This window comes from Anser brachyrhynchus (assembly GCF_964034855.1).
Source record: "Anser brachyrhynchus genome assembly, chromosome: 3".
Classification (NCBI taxonomy): Eukaryota; Metazoa; Chordata; class Aves; order Anseriformes; family Anatidae; genus Anser; species Anser brachyrhynchus.
In genome coordinates this window covers 101,146,113-101,173,034 of record NC_137696.1, presented here as the reverse complement: position 1 = coordinate 101,173,034, position 26,922 = coordinate 101,146,113, and the positions used below count along the sequence as shown (strand labels likewise).

Genomic DNA, 26,922 nt, shown 5'->3' with positions numbered 1-26,922 from the left:
ATTAATCCAAGTAAAAATAGCCTTGCTTTGGAAGAACAAAACCGTGCTTTAATTCCAGTGTTAGTGGCTCGTTCTACTGTTCTCTTTATTTTGGAAGAGGTGCTGTAGTTGACATAAAGGAGTATTCGCAGAGTTCCCTAGGTGCATCCTTTTCTGTTGAACATGTTAGGTTGTGAGTTTCCCTCCGAAATCCTGGCAGGTGTGCTCAGGAAAGATGTTTCCAGCATTTACAGACTACTTTATTCCTTGTAGTTTTGTTCTCAGTTATTGCTTTTTCACATTTCTTCTTTTCATTCTTCCAGCTCTCGTGATGAACACCAGTACCTAAAGTTACTTTAAGTACAGCACTGAATAAACTTACCTGGTTTGTACTGAAAGTGGCATTTTTAGCCATGTCATACCTTTAGATTCTGCTTGGTTCCACCCTTAAACCCGAAATCGTCTGGAATGCTAAAATGGAAAACTCGGTAATTATTTCAATTACTGGATCCTCTGGCTGGTTTTGCTGTTGCCTTGTGCTCAGTAATTTCACACACATGCTCAGCATTCAGTGTGTGTGGTAGCTTTTGTGGTGAGAATGATTACAATATTAATGCTTTTACAAGTTTCGTAGCTTCTTACAATAGTAGCCTTGGAAAAGCACTCCGTTTTTCCCCCCCTTTAGAATGCAGATGACATTTTGTTTGTACATTTTCTGATTTTGCAGGGGGAGAGGACTGTTTGTCGCTTTGTTCTAGAGCAGTCTGCAATGCTCTCCAGCATGTTTGTATTTCTAAATGCGGTTGGTGAGCAGCTGCTGCCAGAACTGTGTCTCCTGCCCTAGCAGGCTACATCGCCTTTGTGTCTTACAGATTGCAACAACAAAAAAAAACACAGTGACTGTTATTTTTCTCCTAGATTAAAACTAGGAATAGGGAAAGATTCTGGAACTGTTAGGTATGGCTTCTTTTAGTTCCTTTGAAAATCTTCAGAAAGACTCTTTATTAACAGTGCATCCACAGAATTAATGGCAGAGGGAAAAGAAAAAAAAATTCATTTACTATACTGTGAAAAATCTGTTTGTACCTGAGGAAAAATTACACTTTCCAGAAAGAATGTGTTATTAAATCAGAAAATGTATTTGAACAGTAGCAAATGGCTAAAAATCCTGTCTGTTTACATAACAGTGGGAAAGTGTTAGTGAACATATAATGTACTAAGAACCCTTGGTAAGTATAAGGAAGAGCTAGATCTCTGCTCTGTAATGTGTCAGATCGGTGCTCTGGTACATCAGCAGGCCTTGCCCATTTTTGCTTGCTATTTTATACTCTAAATGTTTTCCCATGCAATTTTTAAATTGCAATTGCAATATAGGCTTGCTGGGAGCGGATCCTATAACTTGTAGAAATTTAAGACTAATGAGTTTCCTCATATTTTCTGGCCTCTTGTTTTGGAAGGATCCACCTTAATCATAATAGTTCAGTCTAATGGAACAGCTTTGCTGATGTAAACTTTGTAGCCTTAGTCTCTATTTTACATGACTTCATTTTGCCTATTGGGGTCTGCTTATATTGTGTTTGGACTGGACTTGAGAACCTGGAAGGAGTACAAAGGATAGATTAAAGGGGTGGAGGGAAGTGTCTGTATTTTGTTCCCGGGTGAAGTTGTAATTGTAAGCACACTCGGAGTAAGAACAGCTGTAGAATAAAGAAGTTCTCATCTAGAAAGCTGTGTCACTGGGCATGAAGACATAACCCCACAGGTAGTGGACTCCCATAAGAAGTCTAACCTCGACCTGTGGTCAGCCACAGTTGCTGTAAAGCACACGATCAGCAGCTGGGTGCAAATCCAGCTATCAGCAGGGATCTGCAGGGCTACAGCTACCCAGGGACTACCACGGTACTGCTGGCTGAGGCAGCACAGATGCCCTCCTTGTACCTTTCTGGCAGCTGTACTGACCCAGGTGTTTAAGGGGATTTATAGTACATTGGATTAGGGATCTGTATTATTCTTTTTTGCTGGGTTATTTTTAAGGAGGATCAATTTCCTGAGCCGATTCACTGCCCTGTCCCAGTTTAATGATACAATGAGACAGGCTGAGGAGGTGGCTCCCAGCTTCTTGCTGTTGAACGTGGTTTTGCTGACAAAGATTTCTGTTTAACCACAGCCGAAGTGGTGTCTGATGTAAGAAGAGAAATTAAGAGATTGCACCATTTTACTCATCGACACTTCAACGTGATGGGGAGGGAGATAAGTAGATGAAGGATGCTTTGTAAACACGAGATTATTTGCAGCTTGGTGGTGTATGCATTCTTTTTGTATTCTCTTGATAAAAGTGGTTCGTGGGACCGACCTAATACAAGCTTGAAGAGAGTGGAAAGTCTAAAGGAATTGGAATCTATTGGAATAGATTTCTGGAAAGGAAACCTGTAAAGCAAATTGTTGTTGAAATCTGGAAGTGGTGGTAAGAGCAGACCCACATTATGAAACCTCTGGAGAAAAATGGTTCTCCGTCGCTGCTTCCCTCTGCCCCTCCACTAGTTTGGTTTATGCAAGGATGTCAGGTATGTGTCCCATCCTCCCTCATGTTTTATAATGTTAAAATTTTTATGTGAGAGCCCTATCTCGTGTCCCTGGAGAAATGGCTTCCTTACTACCTAGTTTCTGTCAAATGAGTTTGAATGACAGTGGTTGAGTTATTCTCACTTTTAATTGATTTTGTAATAAGCATCGACTTAAATGCTTTCACCCATATGGTGCGTTTTAACTGTTTTTATTCTGGAGGAACGCAGAGCCCTTTGGGTAAAATTTGCTCATTTTAAAAGCTGGGGAGGGCTGTTCAGGATGTAATCAAAGCTCCTTTGTGATTTCATTCAGTGTTTTCTGAATGCAATGCAAAATTGGTGCTTGATGAAGTAAGGTGTGTTTTTTTTCAGACACCATCCAAATTCAATTTGTGAAAAATCTTCTGTCCCTTTTCATAGCTCATTACATCGATTATGTTCCCTTCGCTGCTTATATAACTGCGTTGGAGTCACAAAATGAAGGTTTTTCTTCAGTTTTATTCAGGGTATCGGCTGCTTTTCTACTAGAGCTAACTAGCGATTGAGTGATTCAGTATGTTGGTATTGTTTGAAGTGGAAACAAAATTCCAATTTTATATGGCCTTAATAGATGTTTTTGTTTTTCTGAGGCGTACAAACAAAAACATTTTGGCTTTGAATTTAACAGGTGTTTCAAATTGGGTGGAATTGTTTTTATTTTCATCTAGATATTATTTAAGGCACAAGACATCGTCCCCCTCCCCTGCACACCAAGGCAGAACACATCCTGTTGTAGGGAACTGCTTATTTGTAGTCACCATATCTGATTTGTCTTTTTCCCTAGGACGCTGAAGGATTAGAGCAGATTATAGTGTTGGGATAATGTCTGACTCCTTGTGTTCCATTTAGTCATAAATAAAACCCTGAAAAATCTGAATGTTGCTATGGTGATGTTAGTAAAAGCCTGGGATATGGAGTAGTGAGCTGCTTAGGAGCATAATGTCACTTACGTTAATGAGCGTGCTGTAGTTAGAGCGGTGATGATGAGTTTACCTGATGCTCTCCAACTTCTGTAGCCCGTGACGGATTCTGAAAGCAAAGACGTAAATTCGTGTCATGCATATGTTCCGTTTAGTAATTTGCAACTACCGGCCTTTTGACAAGTGGAAAATTGTCTTTTGTCTGTTTACTTTCTAGTTTTAGTATTTTGAAGTATCGCAGAAAAACAAGCAAAGGCTTCCCCTTTTGGTATGCTTCGCTTCACATGACGGTCTGATTGAGTTAAAAACCAAACAGCTCACAGCAGATTTTTGTTTTAAACTATGTAAACACTGTTTTTTTTTCTTCTGAAAGCGTAGAATATAAAAAGACTGCATTAAAATGTGTTTTTTATTTTATTTTTTAGTCTTTATAACCTGGCTTCACTGGAACTTAGAGAAAATTTGCTGACATATTTACCTGAGTAAGTGACATTTTGAATGTTTGATTATGTTTAGAGTAAAATGTTCTTATTCTAAAAATTTGCTAACGTCTGAAACTGAATGACAGCTAGAAAAAATGCTCAGTGCAGATTGAAAACGTTTATGGGATACAGCTTTGTTTTAATAACACTTAGTTACATCCATTCTTTCTAGCTGTAATTGATTAGTTGCAGGCATCTGCAGTCTGTGTAGATTGTTTCTTCTCTGTGTAACTATTCTGTCTAAAATACAGCAACACTAAACGTTTCTTCCTGCATGCGTTGAACTAATGCATCAGCAGTGGGAGGGGTAGTTTGGATTGCTCCCATGCTGAAATTTCATAACTGTGAAAGCAGGATAATGGGATCTCAGAGTTTTCAATTCTGAATTGCTGTATGGACCTTCATGAAATTTAAATAAGCATTCATTTGGGGACTTGAGTAAACAAAAGCTTCAAAAACGTGGAGATCAAAGCCTTTATGAAAAAACAGGCCTACTGATGTCTGAAGTCCGACTCCGCCCCCAGCGGTTTTTGGGGAAGAAAATCTAGATGTCTCTATACTGTCTGCATTGTGGTCGAGGAGTTGGTGCTCTTTCATAAGATTAATCAGTTAGTTAAGATTAATCAGTTAAACAGTTTGGGGATCCATTTTGGCTGCTTGGAAGAAGCTTTTTATTTCTGTAGTGAAGTAGTTTCCTTTCTTCACTGCCCGGCTGCTTCTTGCAGGAGCTCCCATGAATTCTGTTCAGCTTGTTTAAATCATCTAGAGTATAATGTAATATATGTAAGCTATTTTAATCAGAATCTGTTCCCTAGTTACATTTGGGTCCCTTTTGTCCTGTCAATCTCCCCAGTATCTCTGTTGCAATTGTTTATAGCTGTGAGCCACAAGGAACTTTAAATGTCAGTGATCAGAAATTATGAATTACGAGCAAGGTTTCTCCATTCAGTGTCAGAATTAACCTATCGTAAATGTTGGCAATTTTATTGCTACTGGATGGAAAATTTGGCGTGTCAGTAATGTAACTGACAGCTCTCTGGTTTTCGTGCTACTGCAGCTTTGGAGCAGGTAAGCAAAAGCTCTACAGAAGAAGAATGCTTTTGAAGTAGGAAAGGATCTATTAATGTTCTCTGTGTCTGTTCATGTTCCGAAAACCTCTTTTACATCCTTTTGGGGTTTAGGTACTGTCACATTGGCCACTATGTGGGATTTCTATTCAGTTGTGTAACTGTAAATGCTCCCTAAAAAGAAATCTAACCAACTGTATTAAACTATATGGCACTGTCCACCTCAAAGACTGATAGATAAAATCAAGGATAATCATTTGGTTGCCTGTACTATGTTTTATGTTTCAAAGGCATACGATTATGCTAACAAACCAAATTATTTTTTCAGTAAGATATTTCTCTAAGTAGTCCATGCCCGGTAAAATAACTGTCTGTCTACAATGTGTTGTAATTTGAAATATGAGTTTCAGTAAAATGAGCTCATTCAAATACGTTTGGTTTCTGTTGGTTTAGTCTGATGCGGTTTTGTTTTGACTTATCTCATAGATCGCTTGCCCAGCTGCAGCGACTAGAAGAACTTGATTTAGGAAACAATGAACTTTATCACTTGGTAAGAGAACATGCCACTGAAAGTGCACATTGGTCTTGTTTCACACGTAATTTAAATTAAACAGGCCATGGGATGTCCAAAACTGTGTGGAGGAATATGTGGAGGGGAGAGTCTTTCTATATATGCAGATAAATTTTGGCAGTGAGATAGACCTTCCCATATCTGCTGCATCTTGTTCAGTGGAATATTACTTTGCCTGAACAATTTCTGCACCTGTTCTCTAGAAAATGAGCGCTCCACAGACTTTTTCAATGGAAAAAATGAAAGCGTGGAAGGGCGCAAACTGCACTTGCAGTTGAAATGAACACATGAACATTAGTTGGAAACTGGAAGGGGGGAGCACAGATAAGTGCTCTGCTATATTTCCAGGGGGGGCAGTGGGAATCTCTGGGATAGGGCAGAGGCAAACTTTGGGGTTTCAGTGTCTTAAATTGTGGCAGACAGGTCTACCAGAAAATACGTCACCTCCCTTAAGCTGACTCAATCAAATGTTGGATTTGCAGTAGATGAAGAGTTTGCATGCAATTTGTTAGTGCGTGTCAGGTGAAGTATTGTAGGTTATTAAGCTACGGCAGGTAATTTGTCTGGTGGAGTTCCCAAATGCTTCCAGTCACCCTTGCTGCATTGGGCTGTAGTGTGTGTAGTAAGGATTGGTTTACTCAAACTGTAATTATGGGATGGCTGTTTGGTTAAAAGTCCCGTGTTGTTTGACATTATTACTTTTTGTGTTATAGCCGGAAACAATTGGTGCACTTTTCAATCTTAAAGACCTCTGGTTGGATGGAAACCAATTAGCTGAAATACCTCAGGTAAAGATGGGCTCTAACGATATTGTATTGAAAATGTTTTTAAAAGAAAACCTTGTCATTTATACCTAAAAGGAGACAATCTAAAATTGACTTGTTTTCGCAGTTCACTTTGCCTGGGTTTGGTTTTGGATGTTTAAGGGTTTTCTCTTCCTCTTTAAAGGATTATACATGATACTGTGCTGTCAGACACTTTCTTTTAGATGTTTCGACAAAGGAGTTGTTTGATAATAGACACTTTGTTCTGTTTATAGAATGACACATCCTCTGTTCACAATCTTGGTGCAATGATCAGGGAACCACTAATTGGCTGAGCTAACCTTCACTTTTTATTATTATTTTTTTATATCTATCTAAACTGAAATTTTCAGTGATAAAACTGCTGCCACGAATAGAAATTTTGATCTGTGCAGGCAAATCCCCCATCTGACATCAGTTGTGAGGAGAGGGGCCTTAGCATTTAAATCTCGGAGCACTCTAAAGTCTCCTTCCTCTGAACAAGGATAACGTGTGGAAGGGTTTCTTCTTCCTTCAGAGCCAAGTCAAAACCTGTTTTCTCCTGTTGCTTGTGCAGCTTGCTGTTATTTGCTGTATTGATCTCATTGTCAACAGTGTAACTTGGAATTTGGTTATAGGTTAGTGACTTTGTTGTTGTTGGCCTGGCCTAACAATTTTGAAGTGCACGTTCTTAAACACCGATAATCATTCATAAAAGGTCAAGCGTGACTTCAGCAACTGTTTTCATTGAAGCTGGCCATAACCGTGCATTTTGTGTAATGTCCAAAGGATGAACTTGTAGGAGTAAGGGCTGTGTGTTACATGAAAGATTCTCTTGAGAGGCAAACATCTTATAAACAGAAGGAGTGATCTTGGGAGTTAGGATCAAGGCTGTCCCTGTATGAAAATTGCATATATGTAAGAATAAAGGAAAGAATAAACCTCCTTCATTCCCCTGCTGTTCCCCTGCAGATGATTTAGATGAATAAAATGTGACCTATTCTAGAACATGTACAGGGGGGTGTGTGTACGTGGAGAAAGGGAGGGTGCTGTGATAGCTTATAGGGAGAACGGTATTTCTCTGTCAGACTTTTAAGCTAATTGTCAGGTTATCACTGTAAAAATTTAGTAATCGCTAATAATTGTAGATGATAGCAGTGTAACTTGTCCCTTGGAAGATGCTTGCTAGAGCAACACTCCCATTCCTGTTTCTACATTTGTTGCAGCAGGGAGATGTGAAGATAGGAAATCCCTAGATGTCATGGCATGTTGCTGTATCAGCCAGGAGAGACTAATCCGAATTTGCCTAGGGTTAATTGGGAGGGGCAGACTTTAATTATGTGGAGGTTGATAATCTGTAGTTCTGAAAAAACAACTTTGCAGTCTTTACTTGAAGAAAACTCCAGTTTGGGTTGGTGCTTGCCTGGGTGTGCTTCGCATACCTTGTCTGATTACTGAGGCCAGTTGTAATATTTAGAATAAGAAACCCCAACTGAATCGCTCGGTTGGGTTATCATGGAAAATTTAGCTACCTCCTTTCTTCAGCACTTAGAGGTCACGCAAAGAGTTGCTTTTCTTTCTGGAATTTCACTGTGATAGTACATTTTTCAAATTGCTTTGCTGCATGTTTGAACACGACTTAAATTTCATCTTGTGTCGCAGGAAGTAGGAAACCTGAAAAACCTGCTTTGTCTGGATGTTTCTGAAAATAAATTGGAATGCCTTCCTGAAGAAATTAATGGTCTGACTTCTTTAACAGACTTGCTTGTTTCTCAGAACTTAATTCAGGTCCTACCTGATGGCATTGGTAAGTACAAGGTGAATGTTGCCATGCAGAACCATTTAATCCTCTGCAAATTGGAAGTTGCTTGTTTTTAAGTCTTTTGAAGTCTTCTCTTTCTGTGTAAGAGATGAGTTTTTCTTAGCTTTTTTTTTTTTCCTTAGTGTGAAATACATAGCTCTCTTAATTTTGCATTTTAATTGTCAGCATAATGAGTACCTCTTAATTCTTTTTTGGCCTGCACTTGATAGCTACCAGAACAAAATAAAAGTTAATGTCCTCTCTGTTCTTACTGTGTCCACGTCACAGTCATAACTCTTCAGCAGTGTAAAATTCTGGCTTGTAACATGCTGTAGGTCCCTTGATAACATTGATTGACAGTATCACTACAAAAAAGACATCCTCTTTAGTGGGATGTGTAATTATCTTGAACTGAACAATGTGGTTAATCCTGTACTGAACCCAGTGAAAGGCTGTTCCAGCTTCAGCCTTCACCCTTGAGGATCCAAATTACAACCTTTCTGTGCCTGACCCTTTGTAACAGGTTTAGTAATTGAGGAATGTTTCCTGAAGCGTTACCAGTACCTTTTTAAAGGCAAATATTTTTGCCAATGCAGTAGTTAGTGACACATTATTTCTTTACTGCTCATGAGCTGTTTTTCCAGAATGTTTCACGTTGGAAGAGCATTCCTTGCCAGGTGCTTTTTTCAAAAAGGTAGTGGAAGGAGGATTTGTGAATTTGGTTTAAATGAGAATGTGGAAAAGAATGGACAGACCTCCCCGTTCTCTCTGTATGCTGTGTAAGCCTGAGAAAAGATAAATGTTTCTCTAGAAATTAAATCTAGGGGTGTGGGGTGAGTATTGTGGGTCCTACAGTTGATTAGTGTGTGCTTGGTAGGTGGCTGCAGCAGCCCTTTCTGATGACCTGAGCTGGGCAGTACAGTTCTGTACATCAGAAATGGTGCTTTATCTTCTGAGAGGGTACAGAGTGCGCAGCTTGCAAGAGGGGAGCTTGTCTGTAACACCAGTTGGTGGGCGAGAGGAGCTGCCTGTTCCTGAGAACCCTATTAAATGCAGGTCTGTTGCTGGGGAAGGCGACTGTGAAGGGCCAGGCCTCATTTGCATCAGTTTTGTGATGTTTTTTTGAATGTGCTTTTGTCATAAGCACAAAAAATGTGCTACTTAGGTGACTATAATAAGTTACTTGTGCTTGGAAAATTGAGTAGGGATGCACTACTCACTCTTCTTGTGTAATACTGGAACGTGTCAAGTGAATTTGAGAAAATCTGGCATTGTGATTGATGCAAACCTCGCTGGTCTCTGTGGAAGTTTTTGGGAGGAGCTCAGCTGATTGCTGAACTGTTGGTTGGACTGCTGGATCTGGAGAAGTCATCTGGTGCAGGCTCCTGCTCAGAGCAGGGCTCTGACCACTGCCAGTAAGTCGCACCAGCTGTAGCAGTTCTGCCAGGTCTCTGAAGCCCCTGACCAGGGCTGCTCCAGCATCCCCCCGGGCAGCCTGTGTCAGTGCGGCACCACCTCCCCCTGAGGAAGCTTCTCCTGATGTCCCACTGGGACCTCCCACGCTTGAATTTGTGGCCATTGCTGTCTCACCTGCCACCGCAGAACAGTTTGGCTCTGTCATCTTTGTACCTGTCCCTTGAGTAGTTGTGGGTTGCTCCCTGATGCCTCCTTGGCTGCCTTTTTGCTGGAGTAAACAAAGCCAGCTCCTTCATCCTCAGCTCACATTGTATCCCTGCTGCCTCACCAGCTTTGTGTGGGGCCCCCATCCCCTTCTCCACACTGCGATGTAAAACTGAGCTTGCTTTTACAGGTGCGGCCTCAGCAGTGCCCAGGAGATGAAATACAGTAACTTCTGTTGATCTGCTGGCTGAAATTACCTCCTAATGTAGCCCATTTACTTTTTACTTCATTTCTGGTGCCATCTCACTGCTAATCCATATCCTGGTGTCCGCTGTAGTCCTCAGGTCATTTCCAGCAAGGCTCCTGTACAGCCAGTCACTCCCCAGCCTGTACAGGTTATTCTGTCCAGGTGCAGAGCTCCGTGCATCACCTTGCTGGACCCCAGGTTTTCTTTTTAGGTGGCTGCCTTTCCGTGCATCAGCCATGTCTTCATGATTTAGCATCAGCAGCAAGTTTGATGTGCTGGCTTATTGGAACTATTGTGGACAGTGGGGATGAGCAGGGAGGCGTCAGCAACTAATGTCTGCTGAATTCTCTGCCCTGGGCTCTGTCTGGGTCAGCTCTGCCTTGCACAGCTCATGAAAGATCATTCTGGCATAAAGGAGCTTTCTGCCCTGAAATAGTATTTTGGCCTTCCCGGAGAGAAGACCTTCAAAGAAGTTTGGTCTCTGTTCTAAAAAAATAAACTTGGGTTTCGTGTTTGACTGACTGGGTTGTATATTAGGACAAAGACTTGATCCTGTTTGGGTTTGGGCATTCACTTCAGTGTAAGCCTTTGTTATTATGAGTGAGTAGACAGGTGATCTTCTAAACATTCCTTTATTAGTAAACATTCCTTTATTAGTAAACATGGAATAATTGAGGGGGAAAACAAATTTTTCCCCTGTTTATAGGCCTTTGGGAAGACACTTAACTTTTAGTCCTTGCCTTTAGAAGGAGTACCATTCAGATTGCAATTTTAATACAACTTAATATGCTGAAATATGACTATTACATCATTGAATTCATATTCAAGATCAACAAACTTGCAAAAATATTACAAGCGCCAAGTGAAGCACTGCTTGAATTTTTATTACGTGAAAAAAATATTTCATTGGGTTAAAGAATTTCTGAAAGGTTTATGGCAGAATGATTTTTCTATAATTAAAGCAGGGTATCCGAGGTCACTAAGCCAAACAAATGTGGTGTTCTTTCTGTCCAGGAAAATTGAGGAAACTATCCATTTTGAAGGTTGATCAGAACAAACTCATTCAACTAACAGATTCAATTGGAGACTGTGAAAGCCTTACAGAACTAGTTCTAACAGAAAACCAACTGCAGGTAAGTGTGGTCTTGACTGCTCAAATTGCTGGCAGTAGCAAGACCTGCTGCGAAGTGTTGATTCACTTAGCTTGGAAGTGAATCACCATCACTACTTGCGAAGTAGCAAGCTTCCTTTAGATGCATCTTATTTCTAACCTGTTAAATGAATGCTGAAGATCAAGTTGTGTGTAGTAAAAATTCTCCCACCAAAGGTCTAAGCAATTACATATTCACTCTTGAATCTTTCATGATCACTAAGGGAATTGGAGCACCGGGAGTGCAGGTATCATTTACTTTGTTGTGTTTTTAATGTGGAGTTTGTGCTGCATTGTGCTTTTGCCAATTTTTGCTGTGCATTACCTGGATCAGACTTGTTGGAACTGAATAGAAACCCCAAGTGCTGCAGAGCTACTGTTGCACTGTTCCTTGCTCTGCTGTTCTACTCCAGCCAGATAAATATGACAAATATGACATGTGGTTAATTAAAATGAAATTTCAAACTCCTTTCCACTAGGTGTTTCCTTCCATTATTTTAAAATTGCCTTCACATGATGCTGATGCTTGAAATTGATAGTAGAAGTGTTTGTAAGAATCTGACATTGAGCATTTCTTAAGTTACGTTGGTGCTTGGGGAAATTAGGAGCTTAAGCCTGTTGGAAAGACACTTTTCCAGAGGTCAGTTCCTAGCACCTAACTGAGAGGTTTGCCTTTCAATTAGCTATTTAGTGACACTGAAGTTAGGTAATACGGACATCCTGCATACATGCTTCTGTTAACAGCTGTTGTGCATCTGTCATCTTACTGCAGAGATAACATGAATTCACTCATGAGTTAGAAACTGAAATTCTTGAATGTTTCCTCTGCAAGATAAGACCTTGGAACAACTTTGGAAGGCACGTTAATAGCTGGGGATAGCTATGTGCCAGTTTTGAAAATCAATCGGTCTCTTAATTCGTTTTTAAATTGAGATAAGTTTTTTGTTCTGACTTTGTGAATTTACAAAATTAATTTGCTTATTCCTTTGTTTTTGTTGGCACAGACATTGCCGAAGAGCATCGGGAAACTAAAGAAGCTGAATAATTTGAATGCCGATAGAAACAAATTAACATCTTTGCCCAAAGAGGTAAGTCTTATGCAATTAACTTTAATTGATGTGATTATACAAACAAAAAACTCCGATTTCACATGCCTACAAGAAGTAACAGGCAGCTTTGAACCACTGGATATTCTTCCCAGAAAGATCACAGCTAGAAACTTCTCCATTAGCTCTGAACAGTGCAAAATCTGAAGAGTAGCTGCGGTGATTTGGTGGCTTGGAAGTGCAAAATTTGTTTGCACTTCAACAAAAAGGCCCAGATCTAATCAACTTGTAACTGGTAATTCCCAATGTGGATGTCAGGTCCAGCACTATTTGAGGACTGAAAGTTTTGTTTGAGTGAATACACTTTAAACATAGATATGTTCAGTGGTAGTATAAAAGCACTGCCAGGAGTCTTCCTAGCCTCACTCCTGTGAGCAGGAGTGGAGGGATGGTTTCGAATTCTGAAAAATGATTGACAGCCTTCTTGGTTTTGGAGATCTCAGACTAATTTTACCTTTAAATGTGGGGACCTGAAGTGACTCACATCACTGATACCTGAAATGTTACAGCTATGATCATTAGGACTTCTTCACAGAATCACAGAACAGATGAGGTTAGAAGGAACCTCTGGAGGTCATCTGGTCCAGCCTCATGGCTCAAGCACAGAAACCTAGAGCAGGTTGCTCAGGACCTTGAAGATCTGTGAGGAGGGAAACTCCACATCTCTGGATCTCAGTCACTTTCACAGTAAAGAAGTGCTACCTGAAAGTGCTCCCTGAAGTGCTTCTTGTCCATCATAACAGTGTACGGATTGAAAGGAGGCTAGAATTTCTGATGTGAAACTAAAAATATTGATGGCCTTATGAGTTTAGTTCAGCATTAAGTTGTGGAAAGAGGTAGGATTGATATTTAAATGAGAAAGCAGCATACTTGTGATAGGTTGGAGCATGTGATTGAGAGTTAGTTCCATTTGCACTACTGTTTCTCTGTTATTTTTGTCCAAGTAATTCTTCAATGACCAAGGTGTGAGCTTCGCTGGGTTGGTTACAGAGAAGGGGCTACACGATAGCCCTTAATGTTCCTTTCTGGTTTGGTTTGTAAATGTGTGTTTGAGTAGAGGCGAGGGAGGGAGGAGAAAGGTGTGAGTACTACTGCTTCCCTGGCAGGACAGTGTCTCCTCTGCAGAGGTGCTACTAGTTCTAAAGAGAAAATTACTGAGGGCGTACCCAGACGGATTGCATAAATGCTAGCAAGCGACGGGATCTTGGGAAAACTGTTTCTGGGTTGGGATCTAATGACAGTTTGATCTTGTGCTCATTCAGCAGAAAGCTTTCCATGTCTTTACAAAGACCTTAATACATTTCATGAGTGTCCTAAGCAATCTGTACTTGAGACTTGTACAATTTTGTGTCTGGTGTAGCTTTAAACAGAATTGGGCTGTTATAGCGTGGAAGGTTTTACTGATGTGCTGTGGTTGGTCATTAATATGTTATGTAGTGTGTAAGCACTTTTCTTAGTTAATGATGAGGGGAAATCTTCCAGATAATGCATGCGTACTTAGAGCGAGTTGAAACTTAGGATGCGTTGAGTGTGAAGCATCACAGGGAAAACAGTATATCATCTATTTGCTATACAGGGAGAGGAACTTGCTATCCTGTGGGGGACAATGTGTAAGAGAAACTGGTGGTATCTGTAGAGTCTTGGAGATAGTGTATTAGGCCTGTCGCAAGGGGGAAGGTGTATTAGGGCAGAAAGTGTGGCTTGGAAGGAGCAGGGGCAAGAATAGAGGAGGAGACTTGGATTGAGACTCAGTTAAAACAGGATAAATATGGGGTATGTCTGTTTGGGAGAGGTAACAGAATTGAGGGTTTGGTACAGGAAAAAGAAGGTATTGGTGCTGAACAAGAAACAGGGGACTTGGAATCAGAAGTGGATGGCAGAGGTAGAAAGCATTGCCCAGTCAGTGAAGGAGCGGGGATACGAAAGGGTGAAGTGAAGAATGGGAATGTGTGTGGAGACCATTCCTGCACGCAGGACTTCTGGTATTGGAGAGAAAGGGGAGGGGGCACTTGCACAACGGGTGGTATAAAGTAGGGGACAAGTCTGTGTTTGGGGGAGCTGGCTGATGAGGAAACGAAAGGTGGTAACTGGAATGAGATGAGCTGAGAAACTGTAGAGAGTCCTTGAAACAGAGATAGGAGGGGGTGATTCACAGCGAGCTTGGCAGAAAAACAGAGGAAACAGCTCCTTGGCATCCACGTCTTTGAAATAGATTGTTGTGTTTTTTTGTTTGTTTGTTTTTCTGTAAAGGTCTCCACACCTAAATGTGTTTCTCATTTGAGCAAACACTTTGAGATCACATGTAAGAGAATGTTTCATTAAAGTATGTTTTGCTTTTGTTAAAGAAAGTTAGTCCTTCTCTAACTGGAGGGTTGTATCCACCCCCTGGATCAGTTGGTTTGAATTCTGAGCTAGTAATGGCAACATATATAAATAGCTGGTGCAGTGGTAGAGGCAAATGATCTTCTTCCCTTTGGGTGGCAGGGAGGAACAATTTGGTGTTCTGGTGGCATGTTCTGTTTCTACTTTCCTTCTCATAATTACTGACTTGGGAAAAAAAACTAAAGCAAAATGCGTTGACAGAGCACGTAAACTGAAAAACACACCACCATTTTTTGTTTCTTGGAACACTCTGCTTGATAGTGAGAAAGCATACTGTCCTTTCCACTTATTTCCGTCTCAAACTGACTAATTAATACTTCAAGCCAGCCACTAGCCTGCTGTGTGTTGCTTAAGATGTCTCCTGAGATGGTGTGATGAAGACTGAGGTCTCAGACCTTTACATGTCCATCAGTATTAGTAGCTGTATGCTGGTTCCCCCTTAACAGAAGCAGAGTCAAGTATAAAAGTGGAGTGTGCATTACAGATACTCTTGCTTGGTATATTCCTCTATTTTCCCTTCTCCTTTCTCTCTTCCTTTCTGAGCTTTACAGAACTGCTAGACCAGCTGTGCAGCTGTGGTCTTCATCCTTATAAAAAATGGGTGTGGGACATGGTTTTACTGATTTATCTTGGATAAAGGGGAGCAAAGATGCAGGGTCTGGTAAAATGCATATAGAAAAAGTGGAGATTTATGCTATAGAAAAGAACGCATGCAACTGATGCCATGTTTACACACTGGTATCTTTATTGTTCCATCCAGAATTGTTCCTGTAGCAAAGAGAATGTTTATAGGTATAATGGCAGAAATTGTGTGCCTGCTGTAATATTATAATATAGTCTGGTGAGATAACTTATGAATTCTAGCTTTTTTTTATTTCATTCCTAGCAGTTTACTCGGATTAGATTTTGGGTCAGCCTGGCAAACCATTACACTGTCAGATTGCTTCTGTGCACACTTGTAAAACCGGTCTCCACCTTTTGGTGTAACATTTCCTGACTTGGGATTATTGAGGAATTCGCTTGCGATACCCCTTTCAAAGTTCCTGGTTCAAAGGTTCTTCTGGATGTGGTGTTGGTATATAAGGCAAAATGTGAAACAGCTGAACGCCTGACAAAGGCTTGAGTCACAGATTTCATCTTCAGTATCTCATCTTGCAGCTTGATCCCTCTCTCGGTGAACTGAGTAGTGAAACAGACTTCAGCAAGAACAGAGTATGTCTAAACCTGTTCGTAGTTACAAATGTTTTTCCCCTTCTACTTGAAAGACCTGCCTGGTGACTCTTTTGTATTGAAATCCCACCCTGGCACTGGAACGCTGGTGAAACTGGTGTGTTGATTTTGGCACTTACATAAATAACCTCCTTGGAATGTTTTCCAGTTCGTGTGCTTTCATTAATGAGTCTCTACAACTTGCAGAGATCTGGTAATGTGTCCTTCCTGGCTCTGAGGTGTATTGTGGCTGAGAATTAGTACTACAGGAGGTGAAACTGTAGGGATCCCTTGGCAATAACCGTGCTTTTTACATTTCTGCTTTTTTTTCAGCAGGTTGGGGCTGTTCTGTTGTTTCTGGTTTTGCCTTCCTATGCTCTCCCCTCATTTCTGTAAATGTGTTTCTCAAAGAGAAAAAAGGCATTAGGGAAAAATGCAGGAAAAGTTGTCTTGAAGCAGATGGCAGGGAAGCTCTGTTGCTGTGCTCCTCGTGCACTATTCACTGGTGGTGCAGGAGATACTAAAGTGCATCTGTAGAAGATTCTCCTAGCCAATTTAAAGTTAGTAATAGTTGATACTGCTACTTATAGTGAATTGGGCAGTTTCTTCCATGTCTAAATATATTCTGTGCTTGCCATTAAAGAATTAATCCATATTATCTGGGGCCAAGGAAAATTCTGACATTATTTGCTCTGAATCCAAACAAAATTTTGGTTATGACACCCTGGAAAAGGTTTTACAACAAAACAGGAACTGTGTTTAAATTTCCAGTGCATTTATCTGAGTTCTAAAAGCCTGGTGAGAGGTCTTGATGCTGTCAGCTGTACTGAGAGTTAAATAAAAGAGATGTCACTGGGCCTCAACTAGTCATGTACTAAATCATAATTGTAGTATTTGTCACAACGGTGTATTTTTTATATTTTTTTATACCCGTGTGAAAGAGTCTAACTGTTAAAGGACAGTAGAATTGAGTCATAGCATTTAAGCAGTTAACAGATGCTGAGACCAAAAGGTGTTATTCAATTAAAGTAACTTCAAGGTCTTTTAAGTTTCCCACCTTTAATCTGTGCTTTGGTTTTAGAGCCCTGGCAAGATGAGGATGTGTCATAGTAATCAGTGAGATTTGCTCAGTGATGATGAATGGCTGTAACTGTTCAGCTGGGCTCGCGAGGAACCAAAAGGACGTTCTTGGGAGGGATCTAAAAGGGAAGACAGAGGCGAATCTGTAAACTCTTCATGGGTTTATCTACAGAAAGCTGCAATTCAGGTGCAGTTGTGTCACCAGCAGGAAAAAACAAACGGCAACCACAAGGTTATCGTAACAGAAAAGTGCAACTAAAGACATGATAAAAAAAAAATGCAACTGATGCAGGTGTTAGAACAGCAACCTGTCTGCAGTAGAAAAATGGAGTCATCAGCACCATCAGCAGAGAAGTGATGTGCTAAACTTACAGTTCTGGGGGATTGTTTAAGATGAACTGGTACTAGGTATGTGGATGTCAAAAACCAGGAAGCTGAAGTGATGGATGCTGGTCGCTCTCAGAACATAGAGGGGAGTTTCAGCAGCCAAGTTAACTTGTTCTCTGTGTGTGTCCAAGTCTTACTGTTTCTCCAGAACAAAGAAGCTGATCAAAGATGAATATCAGAGTGAGACAGAAGAACAACATAACCACCAAAGCCTCTCTAAGGGTAGAGTTTTGTGTGGGACCTAGAGAGGTCTTAGTGACACTCATACTCTGCAGAGAGCCCACCAGATGCAAATAAGCAGTTCTGTTGAGACTTTACAGTACTTCAAAAATCAACGATCGCAAAATTAGCCTTTCATATTAACGATCATTTTCTACCTTAGATTCAGTCTGACCATTGTTTTTTTGTTTTTGTTTTTAACCTGGAGTTTTAATTGACTGTTCTCTGGAGATGGTGAGATGAGACAAGTAAATAACTCTTGCAAAAGTGGCTAGAATGCAACAATTCTTTAAAGTGTTATGACTTAGACAAACACAAGTCATTTGAGACATTTTCCTGATGTCCAGTTCCCCTCAGAAGGATGTGAGGACCTATTAAACCTCCAGGCTTTGGAGCATTTATTCACGTGCCCAGAACTAAGCACATGCTTGTCCATTAAGCAAAGTCTTGTGCTCGAAATGAACGATGTGCTTAACTGTTAAGTGGGCTTGTGGTCCAAAATGTGTACTTGGTGCCTACGTCACGGTTTGGCGAGGTCTTTTGTAAGCATGTGATCACACCCAGGGAAAGCATGAGCAGAGTGTGCCTGTCTCTTTGTCAGTCGATGACTTTAAGCCAAACCAGCAAAGTTCCGATATTGTACTACTTCATAGTGGTCACGGTGATGTGTTTCTTTCAGCTTGCCGTTTGGTGTGTGCGTTGTGCCTCGATGATACCACTTTGGTTTTTCAAGTGTTGGACCTGATGTCTTTCTGTAATGCTGAACGAGTCCAATCTTTTTTGAAAGGACAAAGATTTTAGTTTTTTTAAACTGTCAGCCTGTCTTTTTTTCTCTGTGATACCCTGCCTGATGCTAACTGCTTGTTAGATGCTGTCTGTGTTTTTGAAAAAGTTTCATACAAAGGTTTCTGTATTGCCCCTCAGCTGCCCTCTTCAAATAAAAAAATCACCAAAAAACCAAAACTCTACCTCTGAATGAACCAAACTTTGAACAATTATCCATTAACTTTAAAATAGCTGAAGACAGCAGCAGCTTGTGAGTTCTAACCCTGTGTAGGAGTAGAATAATGTATGTTCTGTCTCCATTTGTTGGCATGCTCTTGTCCAGTATGGATAAAGAAACATGAATTGAACATCTTTTGTATTTTCTTAATTGTTAGCCGCTTGGAAAATTATGGGTCAGGTAAATTGATAACCCTGTAAGTATTATTCAGTCCACGGTTCTACTGTTACCTCTCATTAAACTGCTTTAAATGCATGACGACTCAGGCCGGCTGGTTCCACTGCTGCATTTTTCCATTGTCACAAGTAACAGAAATTTCAGTCTCATCAGGGTTGCATGGCTTACTTTTGTTTGTTTGCCTAAATTGTTTGGATCTTCATGCTCCAAGACTGAATAATGCAAACTTCATTCATAGAAAAGCGAACACTGTGTACAGTTAGGGCATCACTTGCCAGCTCATCAGCATCCACACAACTTTATCTTTTGCTTTTCACGACTCCTTGTGTTAGATAAACCAATTAGACAGTTTATGTACTGTTTTTTCTGTATGGCACTCCGTATCCTGCGAATGTGTCAAGGCACATTATTTATGAATCTTTACATGCTTTCAAGTGACAAGCGGAATTCTTGTACTAAAAAGTGTTTGCTTGTGGTTTGAGCGCTGGTTTCTAAGGGCTTTGATTCACAAGCTAAAATAGCTAACAAGGTTGCTGCTCGTGTGTACACACAGGCTCTGAGAAGCTGATACTCTTGTGAAATGGTGGCATCTTAGAGGGCAGTGATTGCAGAGAAACCAACCCAGATTTTGTTTTGTCAACAGAATGTTGTGCTGTAACTTTGCGCTCTAAATAGCTTGTGAATCAGAAGCCATGAGCAGCTGATATCTGCTTTCTTCCATTAAAATGTATTTATGAAATAAAGGAAGGTGAGTGGGGTATAATTGCTCCATTTGATTGTTTTATTTTCTAACTCACAGTGGCATCCTTTTTAAAATGCCCTTTTCCTTGGTAAATAGCATAGTTAAATTGAAATGATTTTTGCTTTGACTAGTAGAAAAGCTTTTGTGGTATTTGCCTGTAATCTAAAACTTGATTTTGGACTAAACTGTCAGATGTGTCCCTGTAAAATCTGCAGCTAACTAGAACACATAAGTAATTTCAGCTCAGATTTGGCTGCTTCTGACCTAGATTAAGTGAGGTGTTGGCTATATTGTAACACAAGAAGCTTCTTACATGTGTGTAGCTGTAGAAGTCCCTAATTTTTGAGCTAAGGTCTTCTAATAGGTTTGCTGTCTTTAGTTCAGTTTTAAGTCTGCTTGACTTGAAAGCTTCAAAAGGCTTTGAATATTTTTCTTCTAATATTTGAAGTAAGGGAAGAAACTTTTTCCACTCTTGTGAGTTTTGTAACTGGAAAACAAACAACAGCTTTTTGAAGCTACATAAGATAAGCAAACAAAGGTAAGTTTCTTTTGTGACTAGGAACAAAGAGTTACTTGAAGCAGCTTTCAAGTTGCTAAAACTAATAATCTTTATGTTTGTAGAAGTAGTAATTGCCATCTGGAACAAAAAGGCAATATTTTAAAATTGAATTTAGAGGGTTTATTTTTTCTGAAAAATACGTACCTTTGACGTAAATTACAGATACTTCAAGGGTAAAACTGAAATCTCATCTTTTGCACCCCAAAACTATCTTGGGAATGGAGCTGCTTAGGTTTGGATAAATTAGTAGAGACAGAGGATATTAGATTGAATTGGCCAGTTCAGATGGGAATTATTTTGAAATTAGATGCTTCTAATAAAACAGGGCGTCAGAGATGTTACTCATAAAGCCTACTTTCTGTGAACTCTTCATTACTCTTTGCTGACTCAATAAATGTCAGGCGTTGATTGGTTTATTTAGCATTTTGTATTGCCTAAAGCCCCATTGCACTCGTTTGTATATAAAGTTACCATGAGGAAAGAAAGAATTAATAGGTAAATACTGAGCTCAGAAATATGGAACATTAAAGCTAGTATTTTTTGTGAGGGTAGCCTACAAAGTGACATCTGTGTGGTTACTGACGTCTTCCTGGCTTGGAAGGCTACAAAAAGTAGGTAAAACTTGATGTATTTGTAAGGATACACATTATTCACAAATAAAGCTGTTCAAGAAACTGCTACAACATACCAGCTTCAGGTCAGGCTTCTTTTAAGTTAATACTTGTTTGCAGTCTGTACCTCTGGGTGACCTGTCTTGCAGGTGTTGTAACTTGAATGTGCTATGACATTTTATGTGACCCATACTGCATGCCTTTGTTTGTATTACAGTACTTAAATAAAAATACTTTTTTTTTTCTTTTTTCTTTTTTTTCTGTAATACAGATTGGGGGATGCTGCAGTCTTAATGTCTTTTCTGTACGTGACAACAGATTGTCTCGAATTCCTTCTGAAATTTCACAAGCCACTGAACTTCATGTCCTGGACGTTGCAGGAAACAGGTGGGATTTTTGTATTGTCACATTCTTTTGCTGGTTTTACGTAATTCTTTCTAATGACAGCAGACATTAGGTCTAAGAATGAAGTAGCAAAACCCCAGTTATAACTGTTATGTTGTTGGTTTTTTTTCATTACTGTTGAAACTGTCAAAGCAATCTTCCCCTCTGGCCCAAAGTAAGCATAAATTGCATATTGTCATGTGTAAATTTTCTGGATTGCTTTGACCCCAAGGAAAAGGTAGGATTTAAGGAAAAACTCTGGATTTGTGTATTTCTGAATTAAAACTGATAATCTAGGCAATTCTGTAGAGCTTCCGCTGAAACTACCTATCTTGATGACAAGTGTCACTAATACTGAGTGTCTTATCTTAGGGATAACAATGCAAGTGACAAACAATCCAACTTTGACTCTGCAGCTTTTCATGAATCTTAGTTGATACGCTTCATAAATCAAGGTGCAAAAAGGGGTAGATTGAAGCATAAAACAGCAAATTAGTGTAGTTGCTTAGTAGGAAGTTAAAATAGAGGAACAGCAAATGGTATTTCGTGTGTGCAATATAATTATTTCATAAGCATTTCTGTTCTGGCAATTGTATATATAAGGTCTGCCTATATATAAGCAGCAGTCTGCCTTCCCAGGGCAGTTTATCGCAGGAGAAAAAGCTCAGCATTATTTTAGCAGATATTCACAGCTATAGAAAATTACAGTATAAAGTTAAGCTACAGATTGTTTTTAAAGGAATGGGATAGTTTGAGTTGACGAATACTGTAATGCCTCTAATATGAGGCATTATGTCACTCCTGCCTCTTTCAACTCAGAATTGTATAGTTATGAGTCAACTTCATGACCATTGATTAAGTCTCCCGGAGATTACCCTGACTTTTTTTTTACTTTTCTTTTTTGAACTAGACTGACGTATCTTCCCCTCTCGCTGACTACCTTAAAGCTGAAGGCTTTGTGGTTGTCTGATAACCAGTCCCAACCTTTGCTGACGTTTCAGACCGACACAGACCCTGAAACTGGAGAAAAGATTTTAACATGTGTATTACTTCCTCAAATGCCTTCTGAGCCTGGTTGCCAAGGTAAATGCTTAGAGTTAGTTTTTGATTATGTATAGAAACACTACTGCTTTGTTTACTGTGTTTTCTGTTCTGTAAAGGTTTGTAAACCAGACTTTTCAATATCTATGTATTAGCTCTGTTGAGCACAGGTATGGCTGAATTTTCACGTGTAAGCTTTTTTCTTTTGTAATCATAACTTGAAAACACTCCCAGACGTGTTACTGAAAATAAAATGCAACCAGGTACAATACATAAAATACAGACCTGGAGGAAAATGGCTTAACTGTATCATTATTCTGAGGTTTTCCCGTGGACCAAGTAGTGATGTATATATTTGTATACATTGTTTATACGTTTTAAATTACATATATATATATATGATGAAAACTGGTGGTTTTCCAACTACAGTCTTTTTATCAGAAAAATAATTAAATAGTTTGTAAAAAGCAGGAGATGTTGTACTACTTAGCAAGTGAATTTTCTTTCAAGCAGGCCTGCCTTACAGTAACTTTATTACATTCTTTAACAAGCACAGAATTGTAACGATAAGTTGCTTTTACCTTTTATGGTGAAACTTGCCTCTTGGTCAGGTGGAACCGTAAACTCTTTCACGGTTTGCTGTTCCACTAAGTTCTGGATGTTATTTGTCCTCCAAAGCTTTTATAGCAACGTGTGAACATTGAATGGGATTCATCTGAGCTAATATTTAAACTCTTACTGTAATCACTGGACAGTAATTCATCCTATCCCAGAATGCTCCTCCGAGTACAAAGGGAGCCTGAGGAGAGAAGCTCAGTTGTAGATATCTATATTATAGGTATCCATACTTGGGTGAGAGTAATTTCAATACTGTGGGACTGGAGCAAATAGAAACCATTAAAACAGTCCCAGTGTAGAAATGGCTGTTTTGTGCCAGTTTCTGAGTTTTAAGAGAATACAAGTTACATTAAGAATTAAAAGAAGTAAGTAAGTTAGCCCCTTTAGATTTAGAGAAAATTAGCAAGAAGAGTAGCAGAGGCAGACTGACTTTCTTTAAAGGCGGCTTGAGTAGTGGAAATCAGATTTCCTCTTCCCCAAATGAATGTTATGACTTCAAGGACAGAAGATTGGAATTAAGATTGTTTGACACGTGTGCATAGCAACAGTAAAAGGACAAGGTCGATAAAAATAATGATACTGTGATATGGAGTGCCATTTAGGTAAATGGCTAACATCAAGCGGCAGGCCTGATCTGAAAGAAAAACACTTACCAAGGCAAGTATGTTAAAGTAGGTAATCAACACTGTAAAACCACCACAAGCCTGAAACAGCCCAGGTACAGAAACTTCTCATTTATTTGGAAATTATTTTTGTATACACTTGATACCAGAAAATTAAGTCATTAAAAATTTCTCTTTTATGTGCAAAATATCCAAATTTAGAATTTTTGTGTGATTGGTTGGATATTGCAGTTATTAACACTCGTAACATGCTGACATTCTAGACTTGTTGTGAATCTTCAGTTACGTTTGCTGTTTTAACAGATAACCTGCCACGATGTGGTGCGTTGGAGAGTTTGGTAAACGAAATGTCAGATGAAACGTGGAATGAGCGGGCAGTGAACAGAGTCAGTGCAATTCGCTTCTTAGAAGATGAAAAAGATGAAGAGGATAATGAAATGGTATGTTTTCCGAGTCTTTGGATACCTGCAGGCACTGTGGCTTTAATGCAAAAGTGTGGAAAGTATCTGAGCTGTCTTGCTCTAAATTTCAGCTGTGACTGCATGCATTTTGTACGTGTTTGTAGTGGGAACTGTTCGTGTTGACTGCTGAAACTTTTCATATAAACTTAAAATGTGTTTTTTTTTGTTATTTTTTTTCTGTTTTGAATTTAAGTTCTGATGCAGGGCGATCTTTGTTTTCTTTTCTTTTCCTGTGTCTCCTCAGGATGTTTTCTTTCCAGCTTTCCAGAAACAAGATAGGATCTTCCTCTGCCTCTGTGAAGCTTTACTGCCTGAAAGTATATAGGGCCTAATTTAGGATTCCAGCACTCTGGCATGTGTCTCCACCAAGTTTGCTACCCTGCTACATTGTTTGTCTCTCTTGTTTCTATTTCTTATCTTTCTCTGTATTTCTCCCTTTTTCCTTTTTCACCATTTGCATTGAAATAACCCTAATGTCCATGAACAGCAAGGATTTTGCTCATTAGTTTCCCACTTAAAGGATGTGGGAACATCTGTCACTGTACTTATAAGACCTCTCCGTTAAGTTGGGCTTTGCATGTCCCAAAGATCAAAATGCAACAGTCTTTAACTTTACTAACTTCTATTAACAATTAAATATCTACGTAAAGATTAAGACTGCTTCAATCAAATTTTCAGCCTGCTTTTCTAATGCTCTAGAAACTTCCTGGTGGTCCTCATTAGAGCTCAGCCTGAGATAGTTCAGAGCACTCTCTGGATTGTTGCACACTGCAAGCCTGGTCTTACTTTAAGAAATGACTATAAAGATTCTTTCTTGGTAGGGAAATGAATATTTAAGTTTTCAAGTAAGATGCTTAGTCTAAAGTACCAGAAACTAAATGTCTTTTGACAAGCATGGTTTTTAGATTAACTGATAAAGGATTTCAGAATGGTGCTTGTTAACCACTGTGCCAACCTGAGAATGCCCTTACCAGGGCTCAGGAGGCAATGATAACTGCTTTCAGTCATGGTATTACAGCCTGACCTGAGGCAAGAATATTTTTTGGAGAAAAAAAAGGTTATGATCCTTTTCGGGGGCAGTGGGATTTCTAATGGACCAATCCATCCATTTATAGGTAGTTTACCAGTTCCACCGTACGTAGTTTACATATATGCCACTGAAAAGTGATTGCATGTATTATATCTATTATGCTGATGCATATTGTGCAATTATTCCTGGTGTCCTGTGGGTCCCTAATCTGGATGCCAACTGAAGTTTTTGTAACTTTTGTTTTCTTTGCAAGTGTCAACACAGTGATGTTAGATAGTCTTGTGTCTAAGATGCAAGAAAAACGTTCCCTCTTCTTGCTTTCAAGATACCTGTTTTCAATTGATAAGAGAACCAAACTGACTGGAAAGCATACAGATCTCCATACAAACGTGTAATTGACACTGTAAAGAGATCTTGTTGGATTCTTTGGATTCTTTCAAAACCAGCTAAATCTTTTTTTTTTTTTATTAATGTAATCTCAAATCACTTGGATGGTTTTGGTGGAAAAAAAAAAAATCCCGACTATGTTAAAGAAAGAATCTTCATTTCGGAACTTGTACTTCATTTGAGTGGCTTTCAGATTTGTAGGTCAAGAGGGGAAAATATTTGCTCCTAGACAGTTCTTAAAACCTCTTTCACTGTCTTCGTAAACAAGCAGCTATGGAAAAAACTTTCAAAATTAAGCATAGTAGTTTGAAAAGGAAAAGTGGGGGATTTTTTTTTTAAATCGATAGCTAATATTTGGTATGTAAATGCTAAAGCCTTGAAAGTGTATGTTGTTTTTCAAAGAGACGAAGGCAAAACCACTTATTGCACTGTTTATTTTTAGAGAACACTTCTAAGGCGAGCCACTCCACACCCTGGAGAATTAAAGAACATGAAAAAGACAGTGGAGAATTTACGGAATGATATGAATGCTGCTAAAGGACTGGATTCAAACAAAAACGAGGTCAATAATGCCATTGACAGAGTGACCACTTCTGTGTAGAATTTCATCTCCAGGTTTTACCTCCTGTGTCTTCCCCTGCTGTTGAAATGTTCCTGTCGTCTCCTGGGACCTCACTGAGCCCCTTTTTTGTTTTTAACCAGAACCTGATTCATCATCTCCATATATGTGAAAAGTGCTGCCCACTGGAAGAAAGTGCCTTATTTCATCCAGGCAGTGAACCAATAATTTCCAAATCAATATTGTAATTTTAATAGTACTACGCTTTTTAAAGTATAATACACTACTGTATGCAGAATACAATATTTTTGTCTTAAACACAGGGGAAATAATGCTCTTCATTTCCAGAGTGCTGGGATATCTTTTTCCCAGTGGCTGGATGTGCTGGTGAGAAATTTAGTTTTGTGGAAAAAGATACAATTTTTTTTTATTTTTTTGGCAGCTCAGATGGTGTAAATTTTAAAATTTTGTATAGGACTTTCATAACAAAATGATGTATTTCATTTTTAAGAGAAAATTTATCTTGAGCGGTACATATTTTAGTATTTGTGGAAGAGAACAAGTTTCATGGACAACTGTACTCATTTGTTTGTACCACCCATTGTGCCTTATTGTGTCTTATATGTCATACTAGTCTTAAATATAGAAATTCTTGAAGAAAGTGAGTAGATTTAAACTTGGTCTTCTGTTTTAGATACGTTTTTCTTTTCAGACAGTAATTTGTTGAGATTTTTACAAAACAGAATTTACGTTTATGTCATGGGATTTTAGTTCGTGAAACACAAATGTTAGTTTTGTTGTATACGGAATTAAGATTAAAATGACCAAACTGCTATTGTTTATTACATAATGCACTCACACTTTAACTTAGTTGTAAGGAAACATCTTGTTTTGGATGCAGTGTTGCATTGCAGTCACTAGAAATTCATGCTTCCATTGTTGTTTTTAAACGTGCCATCTGTAAAAATAACTTGAAAAACAGCACGATAGACTTTCAGAAGCACAGTATGAAACTAGTTTTATGTATTACATAAGAAAGCATGATTCTTTAAAGTGCTTTGGTGGTTTTATATACTTATATAAAACCATAATAAAAAAATCTTTAAAAGCTTCGGTATATTT

General features: G+C 39.2%; 1 protein-coding gene across 2 annotated transcripts in view; it reads left to right on the top strand.

Moving 5' to 3' along the window:
• The window catches only part of LRRC1 (leucine rich repeat containing 1), a 70,778-nt gene extending 43,870 nt beyond the window's left edge, over positions 1-26,908 (top strand). For both annotated transcript variants that reach the window (XM_080586008.1, XM_080586009.1), the window contains exons 5-14: positions 3,928-3,984; positions 5,538-5,601; positions 6,336-6,410; positions 8,067-8,211; positions 11,087-11,205; positions 12,227-12,310; positions 20,969-21,084; positions 21,992-22,164; positions 23,667-23,803; positions 25,684-26,908. In XM_080586008.1, the coding sequence (XP_080442134.1) occupies positions 3,928-3,984; positions 5,538-5,601; positions 6,336-6,410; positions 8,067-8,211; positions 11,087-11,205; positions 12,227-12,310; positions 20,969-21,084; positions 21,992-22,164; positions 23,667-23,803; positions 25,684-25,842 (1,129 nt within the window). In that variant the 3' untranslated portion in view covers positions 25,843-26,908. The remainder of the gene's footprint in view (positions 1-3,927; positions 3,985-5,537; positions 5,602-6,335; positions 6,411-8,066; positions 8,212-11,086; positions 11,206-12,226; positions 12,311-20,968; positions 21,085-21,991; positions 22,165-23,666; positions 23,804-25,683) is intronic.
• The last annotated feature ends 14 nt before the right edge of the window (positions 26,909-26,922 follow it).